General features: G+C 48.0%; 1 protein-coding gene across 4 annotated transcripts in view; it reads right to left on the bottom strand.

The window, feature by feature from the left end:
- The window catches only part of SEPTIN11 (septin 11), a 98,143-nt gene extending 86,440 nt beyond the window's left edge, over nucleotides 1-11,703 (bottom strand). For all 4 annotated transcript variants that reach the window (XM_070372557.1, XM_070372556.1, XM_070372555.1 and 1 more), the window contains exon 1: nucleotides 11,529-11,703. In XM_070372557.1, coding sequence (XP_070228658.1) covers nucleotides 11,529-11,555 — 27 coding nt within the window. In that variant the 5' untranslated portion in view covers nucleotides 11,556-11,703. The remainder of the gene's footprint in view (nucleotides 1-11,528) is intronic.
- Nucleotides 11,704-14,358: the final 2,655 nt, after the last annotated feature.

Raw genomic sequence — 14,358 nt, 5'->3', positions numbered from 1 at the left:
ACTACCTCACAATGTTATTTCGAAAATTAACTTTCACCCATTGAAATCTTATCACAGGAAAAATGTATGCAATCGCACAACTTCAACTAGGACATCACTGCTGTCTGTGCAGTTGAGTTTAATGGCAAAGCCAATGTGCAAATTAGCAACATTTCAAATGCATATTTTGAAATATACATATATTTTGAAGACCCAAAAAACCAACAAAACTGAAAAATGATTCCAGTTTTAGTTTGAAAAAAGGAGAAATCACACATTTCAGCTTCCAATTTATTAAGTTTCTCCTCCAACTACCTTTATTTTAGAATAGGAAAACAACTTTTCACTTTTTTAAAAAAAAACACTTAATTTTCTCATGGTTGGGATTAAAAATTAAATCAAATTACTGATGGAAGATTACCTAAGGTCAGTGGGAAGAATGAACACAAAAATCCAGGCTGATGACTATGGGCTAAGCTTTCATCTATATCTAATGAGGTAATTTCTTCTTCCCAGACAGACTGAGTACATCTTTATTTTTATTTATTTACTTTTTAATTGTGGGCTATGCCATGTGGCAGGTGGGATCTTCATTTCCCCAACCAGGGATTGAACCCAGAGCCACGGCATTGAGAGCACCCAAGTCCTAACCACTGGGCCACCACGGAATTTCCCTTCAAAATTTTTAATCTCAGTGACAGGGAGCTCCATATGCCAAAAAAGATTTTTGGTTCTGGCTTGGTTTAGTGGGAAAATGAAAAGGAATAAGATTTTGACATCTTCACTCATGCATGGTACTGGCCCAGGCTCAGTGTCTGTTGACTTAATGAAACAGGGAAACAGGAAAGACCTTTGAGGAATAAGAAAACAAAATCCTTAAAAAAGAAGAAGTAACATTTAGCAGTATTCCTAACTCCGCAATATGCCTACATAAATCTCTGTTAAAGAAAGTCCCTGAGAATTCTCATCTCTCTCGGCTCTGACTGGGTTATAAAATCCAGTTTAGACTAAGGTCTCTTTAGCTTTAAAAGTCAGCTTTGGAACGGCAGCTAGTGACAACAAATTAATTATCAGTCATTTCAATGGCTGATCTTAATTTCATATTCTGCCTTAAGTTCATAAAATACCTTAGCATTCTGTTTTCTGAATCAGGAAAACTTGATTACCAGCAACTAAAAGACTTCTCCAGAGGGCCAAAGAGATAAATCTGTGCTTCAGGACCAACAAATATCCCCCAGGGGAGAAGTGATTCAAAGGTTGACGAAGGATTGGAAGAGTCTGAAAACAAAGAAGTACCTAATAGGTAAACAATCAAAGGGTTCCAGCATAGTCTCTGATTGCCCACCCACACAGAAAGTCAAACCACATCTCAGGGTAAGAGCAAAGGCGACAAGTTTGGTGAGATTTGGAGAATCAATCAGTTTGGCTTCTATGTTTCCAAATATCTCTTCCACATCAGAAACCACCTCTGAGCTAGGCTTCTACAAAGAGCCAGGATGATTTGAACAATTATCCTCAGAACTCTCGGGTACATACATAAATTAATCTGGGCCCTTAAAATCGCCCAACATTAATTAATGAAAAACTCTTTCAAGAACTGCTACCTCATTTTTCCAATCTTTGCGGACAGTGTAAGCTCCCAAATTTCTCTTTGTCAAAAAGTTTTAAGCTTTGGCCCAAGTTCACAGCCCAGGCATATATCAAAAACACTTTTTCGTAGCTGAGTAATATTGTAAAATAGATAGCAAGTGGGAATTTGCTATGTGACACGGGGCGTTCAACCCAGTGCTCTCTGACAGCCTAGAGGGGTGGGATGGGGCAGGGAAAGGGAGGGAGGTTCACAAGGGAGGGGACATATTCACAAGGGTCATAATCACAAGGGAGGGGACGTATTAGGTATACCTGTGGCTGATTCATGTTGATGGATGGCAGAAATCAACACAATATTGTAAAGCAATTATCCTCCAATTAAAAAATAAAAAGGGACATCATAAGGAAAAACAACACACACACACACATCTTCCCTCATACATTCTGTGTCTAGTTTCTAGGTAACAAAATATATGTCACTGACTTGAAATCAGTATGATAAATAAGTTACAGCACAAAGTAGGCTCCATACCCTCAGAAAAAGCACCTGCAAACTGGGGAGTGTGAGAATTCCATCCCAAGGATCTAGGGAGGAAAATCATAGAAAAGTTTAGGTGACGGAGAGGCCTTTTTCCTAAGACCAGTTTTTTCCTAAGACCAGGTCAGAAGTTTGAAGTCTGACCTCTAGTAAATAGTAAAAATCTGATAAAAGATCAGTTTGTTGTGAACCTATTTTTTTTTTTGATGTCCAGAATGCTTTGTTATGTTACAAAAGTAACATGCAAGCTCCCTCATCTGCATAAAGCAAAAAAAGAGACCCAAACCAGGAAACAAGGTGTTTTCGCCCAGTTTTCCCCAAAATGCAGAAACCTGAGACAAGAGCGTGTGTGCACGCAGCTATTTTGAAAAGGGATCCCAAGGAACAGGAGTGGGGACCTGGAATAGTTTAATAGGGAAAGAGGAACACCATCTTAAAGGATGGAGCCAGTCATTCCTGTGGGCTGGGGCCCACGTGGAGCCTCTGAGGAGCCCTATCTATTGTGTTTCAGAATTGTCCAACTTAGTAATAAAAAAGAGAAGTATTTCTCTACCAGCTTGCATCCCCAGCAGTCAAAGGTGGGCCCACGGAATGGTAACAACCTTGGATATCCAGATTTGTACATAGGTCAGAGTAGCTAAGCAGAACCCAAGTGGCTACAGCAGAAAAGCTTAGGGAAGAAAGCTGTAGAGATGAGGTCTATGCCTGCCAGAGATCAGCACAGCACAGCTGGAATTAAAATAGACTGCATTACTGAAAGCACCTGGTGTACTAACTCATTTAATCCTGTAAACCTTTGAGCAAGGTACTGTAATTATTTGGGGCTTCCCAGGCAGCTCAGCGGTAAAGAATCTGCCTGCCAATGCAGGAGATGCAGGAACCACTGGTTTGATCCTTGGGTGGGGAAGATCCCCTGGAGGAGGAAATGGCAACCCCCTCCAGTATGCTTGCCTGGAGAATCCCATGAACAGAGGAGCCTGGTGGACTACATCCATGGGGTCACAAAGAGTGAGACACCACTGAGCGCGCACTGTATTTCTTTTACAGATGAGGACTGAGGGGTAACCTAAGGTCATAAAGGAGGTCAAATGGCAGAGCTGATACCCAAAGATTCTTCCAGCAGTCTGGCTCTAGAGCCCACATTCTTAACCAAAATGCTGCATACAGTCCTCCATCCAAGTGGTCTGCAGGGACCACATCAGCGGCTGGGTGAATCTAGATACGTAGCGCAGACTACACTAGGCTATTCTATATAAGGGGCTTGAGCATCCGCATATTTGGGGATCCACGGGGATCCTGGAACCAGTCCCCACGGACACCGAGGGACAACTGTACTAGTATCTCTCAGTGGAGAGAAAACAACACAAAAAAGAAGGGGGTCATAGATGCATTTAGAAACAGACAGGCCTGGGAAAAAAAGACTGATTTGGAAGCATCCTAAGGGAAATCAGCCTATCAAGCAGCTGGAAGTCCTAATGGCCTCAAAACCAGTTCCCAGAGAGTACAGTCCCAGAGCTGGGGCCACCAGAGAGCAGCACAGAAGGTCTCTGAGAAGGTCACCGCCCATCCCTTATCTGGTGATGAGGCTACTTGGAAGTTCACTGTGAAAGAACAGGCACAGTCACACTCTCAGCCTTCAGTTCATCCTGGCTGAACACTTTCTCCCTCTCTCTTCAGTTTACAAAATCCAGCAGGAATCACAGAAATCAAACAGACCGAGAGAAATCACTACCGACAGGAAGACAATTTTACAAAATAAGGACACGTGGCTGTCCAGAAGACACCCTGACTAGGAAGGGGAACGTATTAGTCACTCAGTTGTGTCCAACTCTTTGCAACCCCATGGACTGTAGCCCGCCAGGCTCCTCCATCCATGGTATTCTCCAGGCAAGAATAGTGGAGTGGGTTGCCATTTCCTTCTCCAGGGGATCTTCCCAACCCAGGGATCAAAGCCAGTCTCCTATACTGCAGGTAGATTCTTTACTGTCTGAGCCACCAGGTATGGTGAAATCTCACTATTGAACACCACCACTGGCCCTTCCTAGGCGAGGGTTGACTTCCCCCATCCCCTCCAGCTTGGCCATGTAACCAGCAGAGCCCCTCTCTGCAGAAGACTATCCACCTCCATCCTGCTGAATTTAGAAATGACCATTTATTTTGGCCAGTGAGGTTCACAGTGGAAGTGACTCATCTAAGAGCCTGGAAAGTCAGTTCAGGGTTCAGCCTGCCTCTTTCTCCTCTGCTGCCAGACTGGCAACATCCAGCGGAGAGGACAGGACACTCCCTCAGCTGGGTCCAAGGGTCAGTTCAGCATGGAGCGGATCTCAGAGGAAGGAACAGACAGGGAGTCTGCGTGAGAAACAAACCTCTGCTGGGTAAGCCACCAGATCTTGGGAGCAGTTTGTTTACCTCAACAGAACTGAGTCTCCCTGACCAACAGGTGTATGCATGTTGGTTAACAGCCATGGGTTCCAAAGCCAAGTTGTCCCACTAACTGGTTGTACCAGATCAGGTGAGTGATGACTTCTTTGTGCCTCAGTTTCCTTGACTACATTATTTCTTAGGAATTGAGGATTAAAAAAGAACTGTCTTGACAATAATTTAAACAGAAAACACTTTAAAAAGTCAAGATGCTACACAGGTTTCCTGTACAGAGAAGTTGTGAGTTAAGCCTTTTCCTTGCAACAGCAGGTCTGAGTAAATTTAATGGGCACCCTTAATGAGATTCATGAAGTTTATACTGGCATGAAAATGGTACACAAAGGGAGATGAATGAAAAAGGATTAAGTCTTAGGAGGACTCTGGGTTTTTTTTATTTTATTTTAGTTCTACCAATTTATTGCTACCAACCCATAACCCTCCACTCTCATGCACACATGCTCAGTCATGTAACCCCATGGACTGCAGCCTGGCAGGCTCCTCTGTCCATGGACTTTTCCAGGCAAGAATACCGGAGTGGGTTAGGACCCTGGTTTTTAAGACGTGGGTCGGGAAGATCTCCTGGAGAAGGAAATGGTAACCCACTCCAGTATTCTTGCCTGGACAATCCCATGAATGGAGGAGCCTCGTAGGCTACATACAGTCCATGGGGTCACAAAGAGTCTGACATGACTGAGCAACTTCACTTTCTTTCTTTCCTGTCTTCATAGGATCCAATGGGTTTTTAGTTTTCTTTACGGACAACACACAATCTGAAGCGGGAGGAGTCCCAGCATTCTCCCCACCCCACCCTTTGGGACTCAGTTGCTTCAGGTCTAAGACTAGTTCTGCCTTTTGAGGAAGAGCTCAATACAGATAACTAGACAGGGGAAGACCTGGTGATTCTGTTACTGGATCCCTCTCCCTCTCCCTGCCCTTCCTCAGGCTTCCTCTGTTCTTTAAGGGCTAGATTTGGCCATGAAAGGAATCAACTCCCCTGAACCTTCCCTGAAACCTGAAGAATTAGTGTTCTGAAGATTTTCAGTGTCTTCTATCAACCAAGTGCAAGAATCTGGGATACTGTAAGTCGTGGGGCGGCAAGACAGCATCGAAAATACTGGAAATGCTGTGCAGTCAATACCATGTCCCAAAGAATGTACCACAAACGTGATGCGGTCTCTTGCCATCACCTCCCCAGCCTCCTATCTGTCTACCAATCCCCCATCTTGAATGCTGATGTCCCTGCTACACTGGATTTAAGAGGCTCTGCCTCACCTCAGAGCTTTGCACACGCTGTTCCCTTGGCTTGGAACACTTTTCCCCACCTCGCTTTCCTTGCTAAATCCTAGTGCTTATTCATCTGTTAGATAAATTTGATGAGAGCAGCAGGAACAGCATCTCAAGTACTCACATCATAACCTCAGCACCTGCACAAAGAAAAGTGCCCATGAAATATCTGATAAAGCAGCTGGATTAGCCAAGATGAAGCCAGATAAAGCAAGAATGACTACTGATGCATTAGGGTGTTGAGAGTGGTTTTGTTTTGCCACTTTTAACCTATCTGTATTACAATGATTCTACTTCCACGAGGAAAAAAAAAAAATTAGAAAGTAAAAAAATTCATAATTTCTTTCCAAAGGAATCTTAGTCATCAAAAGTAGACACATTTTATGTCTATTTTCACAACAATTTTAACATAATAATTTTTTTTTTTAAAGGCAGGAATGAAGCTGCCCCCTGTCAGACACCAAAGATGCCCTTTTGGAGCTTGAAGTCATTGCTACTTCTCCAGTGCAGCCTGGCCCCTCCATCAATACATCACACTCTGTCCTGTGCCATCCTAGCCCAGCAGATAGACAAAGTACATCTACACAGCTCAACCTCCTGCATCCTTTGACTTGAGTGCCATGCTGACTCTCATTGGCATGGATCCGGAAGAGGTGGCTCTGATGCCTGGTCATTCAGGCAACAGACCTGATTTCTACCTCAGGCCAGGCCTGAGACAACGCAAACTTGCTTCTTAGAGCACTAGGATTCTTTTAGAAACCTGTTTCACCTTAGCACCAGTTCTGTTTCTCTTTGTTCAACAGCAGCTGCACTGATGGGCTGCCAACAGGCCTGAGTCGGTAGAAGAGGTATTATTTAGTTGGAAGGGAGTTTTCTGTCAATCTGGATTAAAACAAACTAACAAACCCAAAACAGAGGCGGTATCAATTATATTGCAAAGTAGTTCTCCTTGGGAAAAAGGATAGAAGCTTTAGATCTACTGGGTCTTTGTTTTAATAATGGTTCAGCTTGGCTGACCCCGGGTGAGACAGTCTAACTAAGGCTATGAAAGACAGTTCCCCCAAAATGATAAAATGCAAGAGCGGTCCCTACCCTGCTCCTCCCCCAACCAAGTGTAGGCCCTGTAAAGAGAAAGAGAGGCACAGAAAACTCTGTGGCTGGCTCCACAGGGAGTCAAAACCCGAGCATCACTATCAGTTGTGGTACCATCAATGAGTGGCAATAGACACTGAGTCTTCTGGTAATTAATCAAAGCAGGCCATCCAAATCATTCATTCTTTCGTCTGGACACAGACATACGGTGGCCCCTGTGAAAGCACTAAGCATCTGTTTCCTTCACTATATGAACCTCCAATTAGTCACATAGGGTCTTCCCAGGCACATAGTTTGGTTTATTTATTTTTTACATATATCCCCCCTGTTTTGAATTTCCTTTCCATTTATGTGACCACAGAGCACTGAACAGAATGCTATACAGTAGGTTCACATTAGTTATGTATTTTATTGTTGGTGTGGTTTAGTTGCTCAGTCACGTCTGACTCTTTTGTGACCCCATGGACTGTAGCCCGCCAGGCTCCTCTGTCCATGGGATTTCCCAGGCAAGAATACTGGAGTGGGTTGCCATTCCTCTCTCCAAAGGATCTTCCCAACCCGGCGATCAAAAACACGTCTCCTGCACTGCAGGTAGATTCTTTACCACGGTGTATATATGTCAATCCCAATCTCCCAATTCAACAGTTTGGTTTCTTAGTAACAGTTTATATGGTACGGGTTATGCTTGCTGGTATAAACCTCAAAAAATGGATGAAAATAACACTCTAAATACTGTTATATCAGGACAATGGGATTATGAGTAGCTTTGGTCTTTTAATCAATTACTTGGGTCAATTTTTCATTGTGATGTAGAGACATCATTTCTAAAGATATTTTAAAAGACAGAAAAATATTCCACAGCTTTCAAAAGATTTACTCCTTCTGCAACAACCAGAGACCTTCATGTAGGGGCCACATCCTCAAGTCATAAAAATGGCAATTTTACAACAAGGGAAAATAACTTTTCACTGCCAGTCCTCACCCTCTGGCTGAAGACAGACCATATCTTAGGAACTGCCTATAATAACCCTCAAACAGATAATAACACTCAAACAGATAAGATCCTTCACCTGCATCATAGCTATTCACTCAGCAATAGGCACGTGATTTCCTTTCTCCCTAAATGGCTTACATACTCTGTTGAAATTTGTTTCTATAATACACACGGACACTAAATCTTTCAGAAAATAAAAGCTCTAGGTAAAAAGGAATTTCTCGGTTGTCCACTACTGTATCCCGAAAAGTACTGGCACAGAGAAGGTGTTCAATAAACAGTGTTAAATGAGCTAATGAACAAACATGATTTTCTATTCCTTTGGGTACAGTGAATAAAACAACAATTAAACTTGTTTCTTGAAAAAGTTTCTTGATATCATAGAGGACTCTCCACCACTGGAAAAGTTTAACACTTCTATTAGGGATAATGCAGAAAATATTTCTGCATTGCAGAGGAGGCTGAACCAAATGACCTCTAAAACCCCTCTAAACCCCCAGACCCTATAACTTGATGAACACCACTGGGTAAGAGGATCAGCTACTTAAAGCCTCTTCCCAGGTAGAGTGAATTACCATGCTCTGATTAAAATAAAGATAATAGCTGCCCTGGGACTTGGATGCCAAAATACTAACTCATCCAAAATGTGGACACATCCCTAGGGAAGAAATGCTCTTGCTAATCACCAGTCACACTCTGGAAACAGCAGATGTGCCTCAGGGGCCTCTGAGACCCTAATACAAAAACCACGCTTGGGAAAATGGCGAAGCTAGGGGTCGAGATCAAAATGGAAATAAACAGAATCACACCAGACTGAAGCTCCTGTTGCCCAGCCAACAATAAATCCACTTGAGACATCTCAATTTAGCCTTGAAATTAAAATGGATATAACTGAATATAACCACTTCAGAAGACAGAAAATACTACCTCTGATATGTAAAGATTCTTGCTCAGTAAAATGTCATATTTACTTGGGATATCAGATTAAGATATTCAAGTCCAAGAATGTCAGTCTCAAGCTGACAGCAACTTATTTTGACTGAAGTTTTCTTCAATCTGAACGAGAGGCAGTTTGTAGGGAAAGGAGATTTGTTCATGGTTTCCTAAACAACTTAAAAAAACAACAACTAATTCTAAAGGAGTAACTGGGGACATTCCATTCACAATCAACTTTGGAGTAATTCTTTTCTCTCAACGCACCCTTCCCTTCTTTTGTTCAAATCACAGACTAGATAAGGGAAAAGGAGGGGGCAGCGAATTCTACCATCAAGGACTCTATATGAGACCTTGGGGCTGGGTTTGGAGAATCTTTTGCATTCACTGGGGTTGTTTTGAAGACCTAAGTGCAAATACTACACTAAGACAGTACCTGAATGAACAAAGTGAAACCATTCAACAATTCCTTGCAAGTTGCATGAAAAGACTTTGTAACTTTGTAGTCAACTCCTGATTACCCCTACCACAACTTGATCCAAAAAAAAGTCCTGTTTTCAAACTGTAAGTAATTTAATCTTAATTCTAGTGACAACAGGGAATGTGCAGAGAAAGCAGGCACCTCCTCTGTGCACATATACTTTGTAAAGTCGCCTCTGTTTTTGAATGAGCAAGGTCTTACACAAGAATTCTGAGGGATTACGTTCACATCTGGTTGGCAGACCTGGTGTTGGATATGATTACGGCCACACAACTGAGTCTTAAATCCACATACTGTTCCTATTTAGCTGACATATATGAACTAACTAATTTATAGAAAATGTGCAGCAAATTATTTCTTCCACCTCCCCCTTGCCCCAAGAATGCACCAGTAATAGGTGTCACTGAAAGACATCCTCCCCCTACACACACAGAATATTTGCATTCCTAGCCACTGTCCAATTATCTTGTTATTTTAGTTATCTGAATCACTGCTCTGGAAATGAGAGAGAGAGAGTGTGTGTGTGTGTGTTAGGGAAGGGGTTGGGGTAGGGGGATGGGGGTAGTAATTTAACCAGATGAACTTGACCTCTCTGGACCTCAATTTTCTCACCAGAAAAATAAAGGGATCAGCCCAGAGACTGCAAATTCCCTCAGTAACAACAATCTATGACCACTAATTATCAAGAGGAGACCTGAATTCTTAAGAGTATGTCATTAAATATTAGAGTTTAAAATGCCTACAAGACCCACAGTTACGCTTCAATATGACCACTGCACATGTTCCGAGGGTGGAGAATACCTTTGAAAACATCTCTGGCAGCTGAACCACCAAACCAGGTTAGAACCCGGAGAGGGACTCCGCTAAATGATGGGGAAGAGGTGCAAAAAGAGAGGGTATCTGGGGGAGGAGTTGCAAGAAGAGCCGGGGCGGGCGGTGGGGCTGGGAGGGTGGGGGTAGGATCTGAGAGCACAGTCTTGCATTTTGCACTTCTGGGCTTTCAGAGCTTCCAGGATCTCCCGGAGACTTGGGTCTATATACCTACAAACCCTCTGCAGCCACCACCTGCAGCTACACAGCGGTGAGCAGGCGAAGAAGAGGAAAGGAACAGGCGGTGACAGAGCGGGAAGAGCCTCTCTCAGAGAGCCCACAAGCCCATGGGACGAAAATGGACTTTGAACAGCGACAAAGAAAGGGGGAAAGAGAAAGAAAACGGACTCCGCCTTCCCCACCCGGCTCTTCTCCTTTCAGTAAAAAAAAAAACAAAAACGGGGGCGGGGGGGGAGAGGCCGCCGCCGCCCCTTCCCTTCGCCCTTCACCCGGGATGAGGAGCCCGGCTGAAGCCGCGCCCTTGAAGTCCCGCTGCCGTCCAGGCCGGGTCCGGAGTCGCCCACTGAGCCCTGCACCCCCCGCCCCGCCCGCAAACTCGCGGCCTGAGCATCCCCTTCCCTCCCTCCCTCCCCGGCTCCCTCGTCCCAGTCCCGGGGCACCCGATTCTCCACGCACCCGCCATCCCTTCCTCTTCCCGCGCCCCCGCCTCCGGCCTTCCAACCGCAGAGCGCTTTAAGACTTTCACCCATCCGGACAAGGGGGCCCTTTGAAAACTTTGTCTGTGTATCTAGGGCTTTTGTCCACATCCTGGGCAGGGCCCGGTTACCGGCGTGGGTGCCGGAGGGTGTCCGGAATCTCTGAAGGCTGGAGAAGCCACCACGGAAATCCCTCTCCTTTATTTTTGAGCCGGTTTCTTCCACCCTAAGACACGGCGCTTGGACTAACAATTCCCACGCCCTGGTCGCCCCTCGGCGCGGGGGAGCCGGGAGGAAACCCCCGCACCCGGCGCCTTTCTCCACCGCCACCAGAGAAAAGGTGTGCGCGGGGAGAGGGAGGCCGAGAAACACCGTGGCCAAAACGACCCTGTTAAAAGAAGAAAAAAAAAAAAAAAACAGGAAAGGGGTCCTTTTTCTCCCACATCCCCAGAACCGGGGCGATCCACAGTTGCATCACGTAGTAGCCGAGCCTCCCGGCTCCTCGCCCTCCCCTTCGCCCCAGACGCGCGCCCAAATTCATGCACACTCCCAGAGCCACCGCCGCAGCCGTCCCGCGCCCCCGCCCCGGCCCCCGGGGTCCCGGCCGATACCCTCCGGCCAGCGGGAACCTCCCACCCCCACCAGCGCCGGAGGAGAGGCGGACGAGGAAAGCGAGGCCCCGGCACTCACAGATGGTCTCCCCACGGCTACGGCCATCGCGGCGGCGGCGGCTCTGGTTGCGCCCGGTTGCTCTCCGCCAACACTAGCGGCTGCTGCTCAGGCTCGGGCTCCGGCTCCGGCTCGCCACCCCCGCGCCTCCCTGGCGGCTGCGCTCTGCTTGCGCCCAGCTCCCGCGCGCCACCAGCTGCATCTACTGCCCCCACGCCGCCGCCCCTCCCGCTTTATTAGAGCAACATGGCCACCCGCCTGGAAGGGACCATTTGCTTCCCCAGGAAGGGGTGTGAGCCGGCGCGCCCAGGCTGAGGCGGTGGGAGGGAGGAGGATGGGCGGGTCTCCAGCCCCGGTCAGCCAGCCCCGGCCGTCGGGCTCGCCCTCCCCGAAGGGAGCGATCGGCTCCGAAAGGACGCGCTCCAGTGCCACCCGGAGCGCCCTCCAAGCCTGTGCGCTGCCCGCCACCCCCCGTTCCACCACGTGCTGGAGTCCGAGTAAAAGCCTGGGCGCAGAGGTCCCAGCCCTGGGTCCCGCCACGCGCTTCCCCAAGCTGGTAGTTGGAGCGCCTGCGGAGAGGGAGACGGGGCCCTGGAGCGAGACAGGTCCACGCGGACAGCATCTCGCCGAGAGTTAGCCCCATGGCAAGCACGCCCTCCTAGGAGGAACAGGCTTGAAAGGGGAGTGGGTCACTAGGGAGAGCGGCGGGCGACCGAGGTGGTGTTGGACAGACGCATGCGAGGGGAGAGTTGCCCCTCCACAATTCTCTCCTAAAGGAGAGACTCAAATGCAGGCAGCTGGAAGCTGTCACTGTAGCGTGCGGCCGGGTAGGCAACCCCACCGAAAAGGAAGAGGCCGGAGTAGTTGCAGCCGTGCACCGCTAACCACCGCCTGCCAGAGAGGAAGAAAAGGACGCCCCAGCCGGAGAACGAAAGCAGCTGCTGACTGCCCTAGAGCGTGGGGGCCGAGGCCTCCCCTGGGTGTAACCGGAGAGCTGGGCACAAGTGAGATCGCTGGAGACCCGACCCCACGACCCGGAGGCGGGCGCGCGGGGCGGCGGCGGCGCCAGGCGGGTGACCCTGGAGCGGGCGCGACTCTGAGCGCGTGGGACTGGAGACTGCTTTGCGGTGGGGAAGGGCTTTTCCGGGACGTGTTGGAGCATTGCTGCGTGTCTGTGCTGCGGGAAGAACAACAGAGTCCCGCTGCACGCGGGGTGGCGCGGCGCCTCGGCCAGGGCTGGGGTGGCGAGGTGGGGCTGGGGTGGCGAGGTGGGGCTGGGGTGGCGAGGTGTGTTTGGAGTGCTGTAGATGACCGCGGCCCCTCGTGGAGTCGCGGTGGCGGCGGTGGGGGGCCCAGACGACACGGTGATCGAGGATAGCGACCGGTGGGGGAAAGGGAAGCCGCTGGATCCTAGCGCAGGGAAGGTGTGGTAAGGCTCTCTGTGATCAGCCCACGGGATTGCGCCCTTGAGGAAATCCTGGGCCTATTGAATTAGTTGAAAAGACAAACCGCCTCTTCAGACTGGGGCGCCTCAGAGTCTGAGCTGAGACTTCAGCTACCCGGGTTTCTCGGGGCCTTGGGTTTGCCGCTCCAGCTGTCTCTGCCCCCAAGGGTGCAGGATTCAAACTGGCTGCGCCACCTTTGCCTAAGTGTTGAGTGAGCTCTGGGTGCGCTTCCCGCTGTTACGAGACAGACACTGGGTTGTCCCGGGAGGGGTTGAGGGGCTAGAGACAACCCAGGCTGAAGTCCATCCGCAGGGTGCCCATGGGACCGCCGGGAATGAGAATACGATGAAAGAGCTCTCAGTGAAAGGGCTTCCCAGGTGGTTCAAGTGATGAAGACCCCGCCTGCCAATTCAGGAGCCACTGTTCCATCCCAGGGTGGAGAAGATCCTCTGGAGGGAGAAATGGCAATCCACTCCAGTATTCTTGCCGGAAAAATCCCACGGACACAGGAGCCTGGCTGGCGAGTGAAGGTGAGGTTGCAGAGAGTTGGACACCACTGAACACACACACACTGGATGAAAGAAAGATGAGCAGCTCCTGTCTGTAGCCCAGACCCTCAGAGCACTAACCTCTTCAGTTCTGACCAGTGTCTTCCCCTAGGCTTCAGATCTTTGTAAGACAAGACCACCAATTTATGTCAAGCAGACATGAGGCACCCTAGGTACTGAGTTAGGATTACCAGGTGCATGGGTGCTGTGCAAAGGGAGGGGGAAGAAATACTTATCCGCAGCTCTCTGTGGTATATGGACATTGGGTTCCTTCTCCTGGAGGGAGGATTTAAGAGCAACACTGCCCTGGACCAGAGGGCAGGTCCCTCCACAAGCTGCCAACCCCATAAGGGCAGCCGCAAACCAGCCCTCCATTTTGTGTTATATTGACCAAACCAGACTGCAGGGTTTTATTAATTGTTTTTAATTTTATTGACTTATTTTGTTTGCAAATGCTTATATTGAAAGGGGCCAAAGGTAGCTCAGATGGTAAGGCGTCTGCCTACAATTTGGGAGACCTGGGTTCGATCCCTGGGTTGGGAAGATCCCCTGGATATGGAAATAGCAACCCACTCCAGTATTCTTGTCTAGAGAATTTCATAGAGAGGAGCCTGGTGGGCTATAGTCCATGCGGTTGCAAAGAGTCAGACATGACTGGGCAGCTAAGCATAACAACAACTACAACCTGACTACCTAGATTCAAAATCCTGGCTTTACTGTTTGACAGCTGTGTGACCTTGGGCAAATTACTTAACATTTCAATGCTTCAATTTTCTCATCTTTAAAACCTGTTTAGTGATCAGTCCTTCCTAATAGGGTTGCTAAGGGCTTAGATTACCTTTTTAATTCTGCCCAGCA

Source organism: Bos mutus, chromosome 6 (assembly GCF_027580195.1).
Source record: "Bos mutus isolate GX-2022 chromosome 6, NWIPB_WYAK_1.1, whole genome shotgun sequence".
Taxonomy (NCBI): Eukaryota; Metazoa; Chordata; class Mammalia; order Artiodactyla; family Bovidae; genus Bos; species Bos mutus.
This window is presented reverse-complemented; position numbering and strand designations above follow the sequence as displayed.